At 31.5% G+C, this 16,959-nt stretch overlaps 2 protein-coding genes across 3 annotated transcripts in view; both read right to left on the bottom strand.

Moving 5' to 3' along the window:
• LOC133677362 (probable LRR receptor-like serine/threonine-protein kinase At1g53430) overlaps nucleotides 1-14,954 on the bottom strand; it is a 46,100-nt gene extending 31,146 nt beyond the window's left edge. For both annotated transcript variants that reach the window (XM_062099376.1, XM_062099374.1), the window contains exon 1: nucleotides 14,872-14,954. The gene's annotated coding sequence lies outside the window, so the exon portion shown is untranslated. The remainder of the gene's footprint in view (nucleotides 1-14,871) is intronic.
• LOC133677366 (probable LRR receptor-like serine/threonine-protein kinase At1g53430) lies at nucleotides 1,371-6,067 on the bottom strand. The gene is made up of 9 exons (XM_062099383.1): nucleotides 6,016-6,067; nucleotides 5,453-5,820; nucleotides 5,165-5,384; nucleotides 4,936-5,064; nucleotides 4,719-4,849; nucleotides 4,415-4,631; nucleotides 3,942-4,170; nucleotides 3,701-3,857; nucleotides 1,371-1,859 (listed from the first exon to the last, which is right to left on the bottom strand). Exons 1-9 carry the CDS (start codon nucleotides 6,065-6,067, stop codon nucleotides 1,581-1,583), a joined length of 1,782 nt encoding a protein of 593 aa, XP_061955367.1. The 3' UTR covers nucleotides 1,371-1,580.
• Nucleotides 14,955-16,959: the final 2,005 nt, after the last annotated feature.

Here is a 16,959-nt window from a genome sequence, read left to right as displayed (position 1 = left end):
CATTTTTGGTCTTCGATAGATTTCTTTTCACATATAAAATTGCATTCCCATTCCCACGTTAGTGGAAGGTCCAAACTTCAAGGGAAAGATTTGAAGTCTTAAGAGTTTAATTAGTTTATGACTCTATGTTAAAGTCCCACTTCTGCATTAATGTTCCGAGCATCTGTTGACTCCCAACTTGGAATTTCTCATCTTAAGATTTATTTACAATTTAAATTTAAGTATCAAAGATCGATAATCTAAAAGCTAATTAATCACACGTCATGTATCTTAGATCAGCATCAGCTTAAAATCACTGACTTTAAATAAAAAAAACATAGAAAGCTATTAGAAGTATATATGTATACGTCATATTATCTACGAGTATGATTAATTGTACATAAAAAAGAATATATTCAACAAACTAGCAACAATATTAATAATTTAAGAAATAGATATACATTCTCAAAAAGAAAAAAAAAAATAGTACTCAATTTTATAGTCAATGAAATTTACATAGAGCAAGACAGAAGAGAGAGTACTAAACAAACTAAAATATAATTAACAACTATACTTGTAAGTAAAGAAATAGATATGAATTCTTAAAAAAAATCACACTAAATTAGCATTAATTAATTAAATATGGAATGTGCCGCTATAGGATCTTGTTAATTATTTCACCTTCTCATATAATTATAAAAAGTAAAACACACGTGGTTTTACCACTTAAATTCAACAACTTATACGTTGCGAAATAACAACTTATAGCCTAAACTGATCTGTAATTAGCTAGGATTGAGAGAAAAACAGAAAGGGAAGAAAGAATCCCTTTTTGAGTTGGGCTTAAATTGTTAGGGTTGGAGAATTTATTAAAAAATACAAATTTCAATTATATAAAAATTAAAAATACAATTAAAAACTTGTCGAACCAAAAAAAAAAAGAAGCAGAAATGAAAATAAAAATCTCTACAAAGTAAAGTCTCAAAAAATTATAAAAGAATAGCAAAAAAACATAAATCTAATGAGTAAGAATATAGAAACAAATACAATAATAACAACAAGTATAAGCAACAATATAAAATTTTAGTAAGAATATATTTAGTATTATAGTAATGGTAATTACTTTTTAAAATATTTTTTATTTAAAAATACATTAAAATTATCAACGAGCACCTCTAAATAAGCTTTTCAAATCAGGATAATTTGCGTCTTTCTTATTAGCAATTTCTCTTAAAGGGAAGGAAATGAAGTAGGAGACGACATAGCTAGAAAAAGCTTAGATAAATCTAATGAGTTCGTAGCGTCCTTTTTAACTCTTTCCATTTTTTCTTATATATATATTGGCTTCTTTTGATCAATAAAATCTATACATTTTCATAAAAGAAGAAGGATGGCTAATGATAATCTTATTGAATTCACGAAATTACGAGCAGCCATAACAGCACAAATAAATCATAGCAGACGAAGCAAACACACATATTTTCTCATGGAGTCTCTCACGCACACATCAATGTTCTCTTGACACCACCACATCAAGTAATTACAAAATAAAAAAGAAGAGGCAGAAGGTTTTCATCATCAAACTTAACATTACCAATTATCTAAGAAATTGGATCTATTTCCAACACCTTGGAAGATGCACCGTATAGTCCTCCAATATTTACTGATAGAGTATCATCGCCTTCAGAAATCTGTTGAGGGCTTATCTCACCTTCAAGTACACTGACGACTTCGGACATTTTAGGCCTAAGAGTAGGGGACAGATTAACGCACTTCATTGCCAAGTGCAAAACAGTAAGAGCCTGCTTTCTGTCGTAACTGGATGCTAATTTCTGGTCCACCAAGTCAAGGATTCTTCCCTTATCGTGCAAAACGCTAGCCTGCAATTGAAAAGCAAGATTAGCTTAGCTCCCAGTATTAATTAAATAATCAAGTAATTATTACTTATTATTTTCTAATCAATTAAAAAATCAAGGAATTAAATAACTCTAAGCAATCAAGAAATTATTTCAATCATCCAATTAAAGGAGATGATCAAGCATATTTTTTATAATTTATTTTATTCTATTTACTTATGGGTCTTGTTATATAACTATATAAACTCCACATGAGTTGAATGTAAATCGAATAATTTCCTCTTCTATTCTAAATTTTTTCTTGGTATCAGAGTAGGTTGATCATATACTATTCTAAATATTAGCTTTTTCTTTTTTGATGGACAATTTTATGCCATCCATCCGATCATTTTAAACCACTTTGTTTTCAAACTCTTCATTATCTACCAAATATTTAATTTACTATTCCTTTTCAATGATAAATCAACTCATGATAAGGAGAAATTATTTCAAGATCACATAGATGATTAAATAACATCTAAAGAATTAAAAAAAATGGAGGTGCAACAAAGTCCAACAAGAGAATTGAGAATCTAAATCAAGAGAAAGACATGCAAAAAGAAAAAAAAAGAAGAAGAAGAGAGACTTAGTGCAAAGCTGATATGTTTTTGCACAAGAGATAGTATAAAAGATACCACCTATAAAAAAAAGAAGATAGTTCTTCCTAACAAAAAAGATAGAAAATGGCTAAGGAACCATGATAAGAAGAATATATTAGTTTGACGAAGAGTGAGTCAAAATAAAATAAGCACTTGAAAAACCAAATTTTAAAAAGAAATGTTTGGCTAGAGAAGTATAGCAATAATCATAAAAGAATAAAAAAAAACTAATAATAGCTATGTTTAGAAAAATATAATTATTAAAGATAAGCATACAATGACAATAGAAGTTGTGCATGTATGACATTCCTTCAGCCATATCTAGACATTCGTTACAAGTTTTTAAAATAAGAGATATACTTGGATGAGGGATTATCTTTTGGGCTCAAAAGTTGCAAAAGGAATTTTGAATTTATTCAAGAAATGGAAAAGGGGAGTAATTAGACTTACCATAAATTACCTTTTCATATCCATGGTGATTAAATTTTCTTCCTTAATGAGGAGGTTTGTTAGATTTTAAGCTACAGATAGGAATATTGTAGATATTTTTTCTTTGAATCTATCTTTTATTATAACTATTTAGAGAAATAAAAAGAATAATCTATTTCTTAAGTATATATAAAAGGAAGTTATTATTTATATACTATAATCAAAGAGTAAAAATAAAACCCAATATGTTAAGGGCTTTACATATATATTAAGATAGATTTTCGAAAAGAAAATAGATAAATTACGAAAGAAAGAAAAAAAAATCAGAATTATACAATGCTTTTTAAAAACAAAATCTTTGATACAGGTGAAATTTGATTTCTAATTACATTGATCACATAACTCTTTTCTTTTAAAGATTTCCTAACAATAAAAATAAAAATATCATGGGTTTGAGGGGATGTGTTAAGAAATAACCAATAAAAAAGAGAGATCAAGGAATTGAACTCTAGGTAATCAAGAAATTAATTTAATCATCTAATCAAATATATTTTTCTATAGTTTATTTTATTCTATTTTTTTTCTATTTCTTGTTATATGATTATATATATAAATCTTGCTTGAGTTGAGTATAACATATATTTCAAATTATTAAATAATAATATACTTTTCTATTATAAATTTCTTCCGTGAGCTTGTTGTAGAATTCACAAGTCATTTAATGTTGACATAACATATTTGGTTAGATAATAACTACAAAAAAATACTAAGAGGATTTATCTTGTCAAATACACTTACTTTATCCAGAAGAAACTTAGCTTCTTCTTGATTGGGTGTATATTCTGCACTAACTATCCCGCTAACTATTTCGAGTAGGACAACTCCGAAACTGTAAACATCAGCTTTAACAGTATTTATTGCTTTTCCAATTGAATACTCAGGTGCCATGTAAACTCTGCAATAGGAGATTAATTATTGGTTAATTAGCTCTTAATTAAAAGAATGAAAGTAGTTGTCAATCAATGATCATAATACTTACCGCGACTCTTTTGCTTCGATGGTCATAAATTGATCTTCCTCATCACAAAGCGTTGCCAATCCAAAGGCAGACAACTTGGCCGTAAGAGAGTTATCAAGCATAATATTACTAGGATTTATGTTTCCATGAACAATCCTTTTCTCTTCATGCAAATACTTCAAACCTCTTGCTATTCCCAGACAGATATCAAATCTAGCTTTCCAATCAAGTTTTGTCGTGGAATTTGGTTCTACAAATCAAGATTATTGATATTAAGTTATTGATATTTGCAAGTACACAATCCTTGTACTAACAGAAGATTTAAGTATACAATTAGAAGCTCTCACAAACATTAAGTGACGGAATTCTATTTACTCCTGTGTTTTAGTTCTCAACAATTATATGAATTTCACAAGGCAATGCATTAGGTGAAAATTAAGATAAAACTTGAGAATCGAAAGAGCAGGATGGAAATTGGTTGATAGCAGTATTACCAAACAACGCACGTTGAAGGGAGCCTTTCTGCATATATTCATTTACTAGCAGATGCAGGTCTTTATTAGAATAGCCACCCAATAATTGAACAAGATTCTCATGATCCAAAGATTTCAGTTTGGAGATTTCCCCTTGTAATTCATCTTTTCCTTGTTGCTTTGAATTACGAGGAGAAATCTTCATCACTGCTAATTTTCTCTTGTTCGGCAATTCAGCCTGCATACACGTGAAATCAATTTACCAGAACTCTGAAAGAAAAAAGTGCATGTTGAGGAACAAATGTTTCAAAAAAGAAAATCTGACCTCGTATACTATTCCAAAGCGTCCCCTGCCAATCTCCATTTTGGGGCTAAATTTTCGAGTAGCATCGATTATTTCTTTAGGGGTGAAAGATTCTCCATCTCCTTGATCTCCTTGGACCTGTATAGTTGTATCTATTTGAAGAAAACATCCAAGTAAGAATTCTTAAGGTTGTATAGTGCATACTGCATAGTGATTTTAGATTAGTATAGAGAGGTACCATCCAAATAGCTTTTCTGCAGCAAGCCCATTTTCCACATGTAAGCCGACAGAAGTAGAGAAGCAAATACTGAACCTGCAGTAATCAAGGCAATTTGTGGAGTAGATAGTCCCGTGCCAACTTTGAAGTCTGGATACAAATAGTCGAAGACAGAAAGAAAAAATTATTTATCCAGATAAAGGGTAGCAGAAATATTTGCTCAACAAATTAAGACAATGCAACTCTTTACTTGCAGTTACGGAAATGCCTGATACAAGGGGTCCATTTAGAGACAGTGCAGCAGGTGAATTGAAAAATCTTGGCTCCAGGAAAGTTCCTTTGCCAGCCCGGAAAAAATGGATAGTCAATAGATGATCATCTCCTACAAATGCTGTGAAATTTTGAGTCCATGTCTTGTTGGTGCTGCTGGCCATTTCTTTTATGTTGAAGTCTTTTAGTTCTCTCTTCCCCTATACCAAAAATGGATGTTGAATGGTGGAAATTTTTTAAAGAAGCTGTAGAAAAATATAGCGGTTACCTGAATATATACATCAAAAACACGTTTCCCTAAATTCGAATAATCTTCATCACTTGGGTAAACAGTTTCAGCGAAGTAAAGTTTCACAGTGTAATTTCCTTTAAATAAACAGAAGCCATAGTATGTCAGAGAAAGAGGGCAGAGGCGACTTGAATTGTATAACTGAGTCCCAGCAGAATCACAATCTCCACATTCCATGTTTTTTATGTAATCACTGGAATCGTAAGTTTTCGATCCGAAGTCTCCAGAACAAGAATAAGCCCAATTTTTTCTTGGAGCTGAATAGTAATTTGATGTTGCACTATCTGCTTCAAACTCTTTCCCATAAAAAACAGTGCCTCCTCCACAATTTATATATAAGGAATCGTCTGCAAAAAATAATAATCAGTACAGAAAATCTGTTCTTCACAAAATTATAAAGCTTCTCAATAGAACTTACACTTTGGTTTTCGCCGACATTTATCTGTCAAATCACGTATAGAATTCCTAGAAATAGCAAACAACATTTGTAAGAAATAGCTCAGGATTTTTTGTTCTAAATTATATGGAGGATATTACCATACCTGTTTGGTTCACTGCTTGAGGAGGAACAATATGCAAGCAGTTGGTGCACATGATACAAAATGATCAGAAGTTGGAATTTCATAGACAACAATATTCTTGCAAGTGAAAAAAAAGGAGGAAGAAAATGAATTTGCCGTTATTACATGTTCAGCTTTCCTTCTCCTTGCTTCAGACCATCATCAAAATTATTATATGACAAGTCCCTGCAACATTATTGTTTACACGTCAAGATTTTATTGAGGAAATCTACAAAAGGGAAAACAACCCATCTGAGCAAAGAGCACAAAGCCATAACATACGCCTTGTCTTCAATGGTATCAGGAACCCAGGAAGGTACTGTGCCATTAAGCATATTTCTTGTGAGAAACCTGAACAAAACAAACCACTATGAAAACCATCACTTGTTTTTTAATAGAGTGGAAAAACGAACTTATTATAAGATGGATTGATCGAGTTCTTTTGCATACATCTTACTTAAAGTCAGGTTTTTCATGGAATCTGGTATTCCACCAGTTAAGCTGTTAAAGCTCAAGTCTCTGCAGGATCAATAAAATGAAAGCAAACGTTATCCTACATATTTGATATAAAGTTGTGCTATGGTCAATTATTGCATATATAGTTGATTCTGTAAACGCATAGTCAAAATCATCAACACTTCTATGGATGGCCTCAAGGCCCTAAACAATGAGCATTTATAGAGCTGATGAAATTAAATAGCCACGACAGAACGACAAATCCTTCACAAAAGAGGAAATGAAACTTACAGGTATGTTAACGATGACCAATTACCAATGTACGAGGGGATTTCACCACTTATTGAGCAATTCCTTATCACCCTACACAAACCATTGAAGAAGTTGGTGTTTGGATTTATCCAATGCATCCATATCATTAAGAGTCACGTACATAAATATTGAGCAATATCATAGCAGAAAAAAAAAATTATAAAACACAACATTGTGACTTCATGATTCTGTTATGCCTATATATATATATATATTAAAATTCTCAAACTTGAATCCCAGATACAACTAGTCTTCACAGCATGTAATAGCTGATAAAAAAAACTCAAGATCATATAAAGAAAAATAGGTCTAAAAATATATTTATATAAAAGATCGGTCATAATCCAAATTCTACAACAATAACGCTCCCATACACATATAATTCTAAGTGTCAATTTGAATTTATAATGTTGCTATCTAATTTTTGATTTAATATTAAAAAAATAACAATAAAACAATAAAAACTTTTAAAAAATATGATCTTAATATACTTATATTATTTTTAGTATTTTTAACATCATCTTAAAAAAATTTAAATTTTTAAAGGTTTTTTGAGCATGTTTGATTTTTAACATAATAATTTTTAAATAATTAATTTTTTTTTTGTTGGATTTACGTTGATATTACTTGTTTCTTTTTAATTAAAAAAAAAGTTGAGGGTTAAGTTTGATACTTAGCATCATTTTATCTATAAATGAAAGTCACACAACACAAACACACGCAGTAAGGGGCAATATCCTGTATCATTTTCTTCATCCATGGCTGCTCCCCTCCTTCAGCTGCTGCTCTCCCTCTCCAAGCCACAGCCGTCCCCATCTTCTTCTCCCTCACCAAACCTTCCCTCCTGAACTAGCTGCCAGCTCGCCAAGACCAAAAGAGGGCAGAGCCGTTCACCCTCACTCTCTCCTCTTGCTGGTTGTTTCAACTTCTCCTTCTCCTTCTCCACCGCTGACCGAACCAGGTCTCCCCTCCCTCTCACGGAACCCAAGCCCATTCTCCCCCCGGCCACAACATCAACCTTCCAGCTCCCCACCACAACCATAGAGGCCGCCCGCTGCACTTACTCATCTTCCTTTCCCGATCTCTGACAGTTGACCCAACAGCCCCATCACCGGCCTTCACAGACCATCCTCCACAGAGCCGAACCAGACACTCCAGATCCACCGATAGTACCACCCCTCTGCTCTTTCAGCCGCCCCCATCTCTGCTAAACCGAGACCGAGCTCTCTCCCCTTCACTCAGCCACCTCTGCCTCTCTGTAATCCGACCAAAGATGCCCTGACCTCAGAGTCGTCAGCCGCCAGAAAGAGGAAGAAAAATTGAGAAACAGACCCGAAAGATCCAGATCTGAGAAAAAAAAAAAACAACTGCTTGTGTTTTTCTGTTGTTGCAGGTGACAGTGTTCCTCACCGCCGGCGGGGAAGGGAAGAGGGGAAGAAGCCAATCCAGATCACCCCCTGTTTCCTGGTTTTTCTCGCGACGGATAGTGAACCACGCGCCGCCACTGGCGGCCGCGAGTGGACAAACGCGCCGCCGCTCAGCCGCTTCCAGCACTGTTCCTGAATCTACTTTGTAATTTTTAGATTTCGAAATGTGTATTTAAATTATTGTAAGCAATTTAATTTTCTGTTACATCGGAAACTTGAAAGTGCGAGGGGTCTGTGTTTTTGGGTATTTTCTTTTATGTTTTTAAATGTCAAATTAAAAAGATAAAAAGAATTAAATGTTTTTTTTTTTAATTTGCACATCTATATCATATGAAATTTCAAGAATATATTTTGGCATGGATTTTTGGTTTAATAATTAATTTTATTAAAGTTTTGATAGTTTGGCTTATATTTCAAAAAAATATTAAAAAATAATTTGTTTTTTTTGTAATATTTAAAATTACAAATTTACATATAAGATATGTTTTTGTTATTATAGTTTCAAGCTGTTTGTTTTGTATTAGTGATAAGAAAGATATTTTTTTGAAAGACTTTTTCATTAATAAGAAAGAAGTTTTTTAGACCTTAATCAACAATTGCAACACATTGGGGCTAATAAGCTCATTGGCTTACTCCTCATCCATTGACGGATTAGGTGGTAAGGGTGCAAATTAAGGGAGTTTGCCGTACTAAGGGAGTTTCAGGCATTTTTTTTTTTTAATTACAAATCTCAAGTTAGTTATGCATGTGAGCTTTAAAGACAAGCAAAGGAAGGAAAAACTCACAGCCGTCTTATTTTCTTCATAGTTGCGTTTTTTGGGAAATGGAAACCGGCCGAGCTTCTTACATCACTAACATACCTGGAAGAAAGACCATCCAAAATAAAAACATGCATTTATTTTAACCCGGTTAAAATCATAGAACACTTACAAGTATACGAGGTTTGACATGTTAAAAAGAAGTTCAAGAGGAAGCTCTCCTTCAAAATCATTCCCGGAGAGGGACCTGTTCAGTACACAAGTAACACCAGTTATTGAATGATATTCTTCGATCATCGACAGTTTCTCAATCAAATAATATTACCGAAAGTACAAGTAATTTCTTACAGGTAAACGAGTCCAGTCCAATTCGCAATGAAACTTCGTACTTGACCGGTCAAACGGTTCCCAGCTACGTTACTGCAGCCATAATTAGTTGCTTTTCCTTGGAACAATAATTAAACAGATTGTTGGTTGAAATAATATGATGAGTTGCACTTACAACCACTGCAATTCCGAAGTAAAGTTGGCGTAATTTTTCGGCAGTGGTCCACTCAAATTGTTGGAGCTCAACCCTCTACAACAACAAATCAAAAGGATTGTAATCCACCTTTTTTCTGTTTTATTTCTCCTCTTACTATCAAAAGTTGACATTATTATTCTTCTTTTTGAAACTTACAAATAACCAAGAGATCTCAAACTTTCAAGTTCTGGTGGAAGCTGACCAGTGAGTTCATTGGAGTCCAAGTACCTAATTAAACAAGAGATAATAACCAAACCAAACTCAATAAGTTACAAGGAAATTCAAGGAGAATGAAAGAGCGAGCGAGTTTCTATACATATATAGGAGATTAGAGAGGTTGCCCAATTCTCTAGGGATTTGACTTGATAACTTATTATACGACAAACTCCTGGAAACACCCACAACAATAAGAGCACAATACTTGCGTCAGTAATGGAAAAAGAATTTAATTCACATTATATGATACTGAAGAAACCGTGATTGGATGACACGTACATATATTTGAGGGACGACAAATTCCCCAAAGATGAAGGTATGGAGTCATTGAGGAAGTTTCTCGAGAGACGGCTACGCATATGTATTACCATATAAGTTCATTATTACTCAAATAAGAATCAATAATTTAAATTTTATGAAGACAAATTAACTAAGAACTGAAATTAGTTATTATATATGATCCAAAAGCTAAGTAGCTCTTTGCTCGTAACCATGCAGACAGCCAAACAAGCATTAACACAGTTCAGCAAGTAGCCAAACATGGCTACTATCCTAATTACATAAGAGAAAAGAACCAAACAGAGCTCATAAGTTAATTTTTGTGACCATTAACCATAGTTATCAGACCATTAACTATAGTTATAAGACCCGACCCGGGGTTGACCTAGCAAAGGAGCCGAGTTTTGGGTTACACGGGTTGACCCAAGTTAACCCGAATTAATCCGGAAATATTTAAAAAATATTTAAAATTTTAATATTTCATATGAAAATTTTTAAAAACAATTAATGTAAATATAAGTTATACATGTTATAAATAATCAAGTTTAAAATATTTTTTCAAAATATTTTTTATCCTACATTAAAAAGACATGACTTAATTTTTTCTTGTAAACATATAATATATATACTAAAAGACTTCAAATCCCACATTGAAAAAAATAAAGTATTCTTTTAGTATTTATATACTAAAATTTGAAAACGGTTAATAACCAATTAAAACATATATAAAAAAGAGGGGTCTCTAATTAGAAGAAAAAACACATTTAAAAAAAAGGGAGTCTTAACTGGGTTTTGCCGAGTTTTTGCTCGTTCTGGTCTTTTGTCTTACCCGGACCGGTTCAGCAACCGAGTCAATCAGATCCCGGATCGACCAGCAAGTCTGGTGCGGGTTTAATAACTATACCATTAACACCTTGCCATGAGCATTTATAAGTATCAAGACCCCAAATGGCTTGCCCTTATTTTCATTTCTAACAAAGCTAATTTTACTTGAAAATGTTTCCCCAAAAATTCTATTAAAAAATCTTAACTTTTACAACTACAAGTATAATCTATCAATTGTCTATTCAGTAACTTCTTCTTCTTTAATTTAATGAAGCAAATTTGAGTTCTTAACTCAAATTTTCACCATTATAATATAATTATGTAGTCCTAAACACTTTATTCTCCGAATAACAATGAGATCTTAACTATTATTTAATGGAATTAATTTAAAAGAAGTGATTTTAGAAAACAAAAATGTTAGATTTGTATATATATATTCTAAAAATGCATGCTGAGACTATAATTTCATAGAACTCTTGATAACATAAGTTACAAATTATATGCTCTTTTCTTACCATTAATATATATTATTCTTTAAAAGAACAGCAATGGTATAAAATCAAACCAAAATATCCAAGATGTTCTCCTATAATTCATATAAAAATGGATGTTCTTCGATACCCAAGTCAAACTTTTTGGTTAGTGCCATTTTTTTTAAAAAAAATTGATGATGGATAGTTTGCTTTTAACTATATTAGAAATAATAAATTTTGTTTTGAAGTATAGAATCTAAATCCTTGATTAGGAAAAAATGAGAATCTTTAAAAATTGGACATGGAATGTTTTTGAAAAAAAAATCAATATTAATAAAATACATATAAACACATACAAGAATGAGAGCACAAAACTTGCATCAGCAATGGAAAAAGGAATTTATTTGACACTAAAGATGATACTTATATTAACTATATGATACCGAAGAGACAGTGATTGCATATATGATACTTACAGATATTTGAGGGACGACAAATTCCCTAAGGATGGAGGTATGGAGCCACTGAGAAAGTTCGTGGAGAGATCGCTATGCATATGTATTACCATATAAGTTTATTATTACTCAAATAAAAACCAATAATATAAATTTTATGAAGACGTACTAAGAAATGAAATTAGTTATTGTATATGATCCAAAAGCTAAGTTGCTCTTTACACATAACTATGCAGACATCCATTAAAGAAGTTTTTGGAGAGATCGCTATGCATATGGAAAGTGGGAAGACATTCACCGTACAATATTAATGGAAATATAACAAAAGATTACAAACATTAAATGATGAATCAATGAAGATTTCTTTGCTGGTATTTTTGGGAGGGCACTTATTTTTTTTTATTTTTTTTACCTTTTCAAACACACATCTAAATTATGCTTGTAATATATTTTTCCTCTTTAATTAAACAATAATAAAAAAAAATTATACTCGTATTTAATTTAACATATCTACATATATTACTATTAAATATTAAAAGATTATAAAATTATTTGAGATAATTATATATATATATATATATATATGCCTTTTGAATTAACTATTGAAATTAATTATTTTAAATAAAGACTTTAATTTAATAATTAATGATCAACATCTGTTGTATTCTATCCGACCTTTGGATTGCATCTGATGCAGCAATTGATAGGTTGTGATGGATCACAATTTCGAGATTGCCTTTACAGGCTTGATCCGAACAATGCTTTGATTTCTTTGCTGGTATTTTTGGGAGTATGGCTGGAATTCATCTACACGCTGACCAGTTTAATTGTTTATTTATATGTAAATTGACCCAGGAAAAAAAAGATTCATTATCGGGTCTTATCCTTTGAATGTTGCCTATGGAATAACAATATTAGTTAACACACGACTATGTCTTTTATAACAAGATTTTTTGTCGGGTCTTATTCCTTTGTCTATCACGTAACAAAATCAATTAATAAAAGACTTAATTTTTCATGTTTCTACAGTTTAATTTTGATGGCATCATTTCTCCAAGAACAGGATTTATTTTTAATCATGTCTTGAATTTTTTTGTCGTTTATACAAAATCAACCCAAGGATTGGACTACTTTAACCCAAGGATGTTGCATTAACAATAGGCGAGTATTGATTAATGCACAATATGCCTATTTAATTTCTACAAACAAACATTAATTTTTAAAATAAATAACACTATTGCAGTCAACATTAAAATATGATGCGTAGAATAATTGTTATGTGTTTTTCTAGTTAAGATTAATTAAGATTTTCTAGTTTCTATGTGCATGACATGTTTATATTAAAATATAATAAATAGAAAATACTTTTTTCTATTATATAATCATATTTTTATCTAGAATCTTTCAAAGACTAATCAAATGAGCAATCCTTATTATCAGTACTCAAGACTAATTAACACTAGCTTAATTAGTGAAATTATTTACTCTCTGATACTCCTTTCATTATAGAATTCTCTAACCATTAAATTATCTACCCGAACTTTTATATCGATTCATTCTTTTATCTACGAAATAACACCTTTTTTAAAACATCTCGCCAGGGCCAGACTTCTAGCTAGACAATAGCTTCCTCATATGTCATGTACTACTAAACTTAAATATGTCTTCCTGCAATAAAACTAGTTTAAGAGACACTAATAACACTAGTAAGCATATATTGGGTTCTAATTAGAAGAATTTAAACTCTAGGAATCGAATTATAATATTTAAAAAGTTAATTTGATCAAATCAGGAGTTTAAGTGGAATAATAAGAATTAAATTGAAGTTTTTCCAATTCTAAATTAAAAACTTTAATTTGTAGGGTTTAGCCTAAATAACGTGTCGTTCAACTACTATGCATCTTTTTCTTCAATAATTTTTGTTGATGGAGTAGATACTTGTAGATAATGAATACAGTGGCTGTAACTATATTTTTCAATAATATAGTTGATCGAGTAGTCACTTTTGCTGTCCAAACTGCTGTAGTAGTAGTATGTGATCATATATGGTACTGGATCACTTACATACGGGTGAGTGAACTCAAGTTCACCAAGGTGAGAGGGATGCTACCATGAAGTTGATTCTTGGACAAATCACTGTTATGGTAATAGGATAGCTATCAATGAATTGAAGTCAGCATAATTACTTCGAATTATTATCATCATGTCATATGATACTCACATTGCTTTTAGGTAAACGAGACTAGCCAAGGCTGAAGCATTTATTTGTCCAGTCAAGTCCTGGTCTGGGAGCGTTCTACCACCCAAAAATGGCGTTAACATAGAAACCATAGCAACCAGTGAGTTTTAAAGAGGATGTATTGCCTTACAAAAATAAAAGAAAATTGGATGAAGTTGATGAGGAACTTACAGGCGGGTGACATGACAAACTGTGCTGTTGCAGTCGCATTTGATGTATTCAAAATGAGAGGAACAAGCCGAGCGTGCGATATTTGGATGAAAACCCCACTCTAACGTTTTCAACAAGTCATCCAAAGCCTTTTCTGCCAAACGTTTTCAACAATGAAACATCATTTTTTTAGCAAAATTCAAACAGGTAGTATGCATTAGTTAGGCTGTTATTAAAAATCTCATTAATGATGTAAATTGAACTAATGCAAATTGAACTGTCAACAACAAGCATGAAATCGCGTGTACCTTCATCTTCAGGCAATTAAGGCATGTCATATAAATTTGTTGCTTTACAGACAACATAGCCAAATTGACAGAGAAGAAGAACGGCAAGAGAGGAAACAAGCTTAGGAAAGATCGAGCTTATTAAGATAAAGCTTAGCCATTACTTTAGCTTGCAATGCGACATGCATGAAATCTACACAAAAAATGCCCTTTTTGTTCATAACTTATTATTAATTGGGTCATCTGAAAGAGAAGAGGATCTGCTTGGATAGGGATCAGAAGATATTGAAGGAAAAGCTCATATTTAACAGATAAACAAATTTTCTTCCTTTTTATGTATATAGTAGGAAAAGGATATATATGTAGATGGAAAAGTATATCGTGCGTGTGTACCTTCATCTGCAGGCAACGTGGCGTTTCTGCCTGGACTATATACACCTGTTGGTTGACAGGCTACATAGCCAAATTGACAAAGAAGAAGAAGAACGGCAAGAGAGGAAACAAGCTTAGGAAAGAGCTTAGCCATTACTACTTTAGCTTGCAATGCGCTTCCCATAAGACATGCATTCTTTATATAGATATTGTTTTACCGTTCAAAATTTCATCAACTCTGAATCAATTACCTCTCATTACCAAATTGTCCCTGGCCAAATATCAAAATACCCGAGAAAAGTAACCTGCAATACATTCTTTTCACGTTGATTTTTGGAACCAAGATTGATACATAATTAATTCTAGTGGTTGCCGGAAATAATTTTGGTTGTTTTGTCTTTTTTTTTTTTTTTTGATAATCATCGAGAGTATATTAAGAAGACCATAAAGCGAATAGCCAAAGAAAAATACAAGGGATAAAAAAAAAACTGATCTACTACAGCAAACAATAAGAAGACTACCTAAGATTTCTTATTACACCATAATTTGATGCCATTAGAAAATCTTAAGAGGTCATTTCCTGTATAATTGAAGTTTGAATCCTGAGTATGCAACCAAATAGCAACCCAATGAAGGATGGTGGAGAAACAATCAAACAAATTTATAGTTCCCTCCTCAAAAACAATTTTGTTCCTCAGCAACCATATACCCTAAATAGTACTACTTGAAATTAATCTCCAAGCTGATCTTTGAAATTTGCCATGTGCCATTTCGGGCCACTACAGAAGCAGCAAGTCAAGTGTTCTCGGTAAACAACATTGGATACCCCACCAATCCAAAACTTTCATCCAAACACTCCTAGAAAAGTTACAATGTATAAAAAGATGCTTTGAGTTTTCCAAATTTGAGCTGTAAAAGACACATGAAGCTTGTGTGGCAGACAAAACAGTCAAACTGTTATTAACTCTGAATCAATTACCTCACATTACCATAGTGTCCCTGTCCAAATATCAAAATACCAGAGAAAAGTAACTTGCAATATTATGTATGGAGGCCTAACAATTTTGGTTTATGTAAATTGCAAAATGATTCCTTGTGATCCAAAGCTTTAAAAAAAAAAAAAATGAGACAAACAACGGTGTAAAATTTGCATATTTGAATTCAATTCAATGTCTAAGATTTGAATTCATTCATGCATAATGAACGGTAATTATTCGAATATAATATATAATTATGAATTATTAATTTGAATTGAAGAGAAAATCTAATTTGTGACTCAAATGTACGGTACAAAATTTTACAAACATGATGGCCATTGATGGATTTTGAGCAAAAGCTCTGATAACACTTACTCAGATTTACAAGCAACATTGATGGAAAGGAAAAAAAATGCTGACCTTTCATTATAAAAACAAATACAACAATTATGCAAAAATGAATTTGAAACTATAATATTGTTGTTTACAAGCGACATTGATGGACATCTTGTTGTCAAAAAATAAACAGTGATCTGGATAAGTGAACCTAATGTAAATTTACATTAGATGTTTGTTTAGTTTAACTGCAAGGTAAAGCATGTAATAGTAATCCAAAACTTATTGCTTATTAGTCTTTTAAAATTCTAACAAGATCACCTTAATTAATTGCATTACATATTAATATTATTCAAAAATAAAAATAAAAAACTCAAAAGCTATTTTATAATGAAAGGTCAGCATTTTTTAATATTTTTGAAATTCTCAAAGAAATGATCATATTTCTCACTTAAATAGGTGATCTTTCATTAAGATTATTCTATTATTTTCCACTTGATATTTCAATCAAATGAAAATCTTTGGGATTGTTCCATGTAAACCTCTTTGACTATGTCACCGTTTAAGAAAGCTAATTTTATAATCATTTGATGCATTTCAAGTTTGTTAATAGTTGTGATGACTATTGTCATAACATAATTTCTTACCCCTATATTTTTGAAAAAATAAAAATATCAAAAATATATTTTCAACATTTTTGGCCAACTTTTGGTTATTTTATAATTTTTTATCATTTGTTTTTCATATTAACAAATTTTTCAAAAACAATTAGTTAAAAATAAAAAAATCAAAAAAAATTCTTTGAATTTTTTTTAAAAGAGAGAGCACATTTTGATTTTTA

The sequence above is a fragment of the Populus nigra genome, chromosome 17 (assembly GCF_951802175.1).
Source record: "Populus nigra chromosome 17, ddPopNigr1.1, whole genome shotgun sequence".
NCBI lineage: Eukaryota > Viridiplantae > Streptophyta > Magnoliopsida > Malpighiales > Salicaceae > Populus > Populus nigra.
Note: the sequence above shows the minus strand (reverse complement) of the source record. Positions and strands in the feature narration are given on the sequence as shown.

What these genes read in the sequence shown, in the direction of transcription:
- LOC133677366 (XM_062099383.1), bottom strand. Translation starts at nt 6,067, where the DNA reads ATGTGCACCAACTGCTTGCATATTGTTCCTCCTCAAGCAGTGAACCAA. An exon ending in TCAAGCAGTGAACCAAACAG is followed by an intron (nt 5,821 to 6,015) that starts GTATGGTAATAT and finishes TATTTTTTGCAG; the next exon opens with ACGATTCCTTATATATAAAT. An exon ending in TTTTTGATGTATATATTCAG is followed by an intron (nt 5,385 to 5,452) that starts GTAACCGCTATA and finishes TTTTTGGTATAG; the next exon opens with GGGAAGAGAGAACTAAAAGA.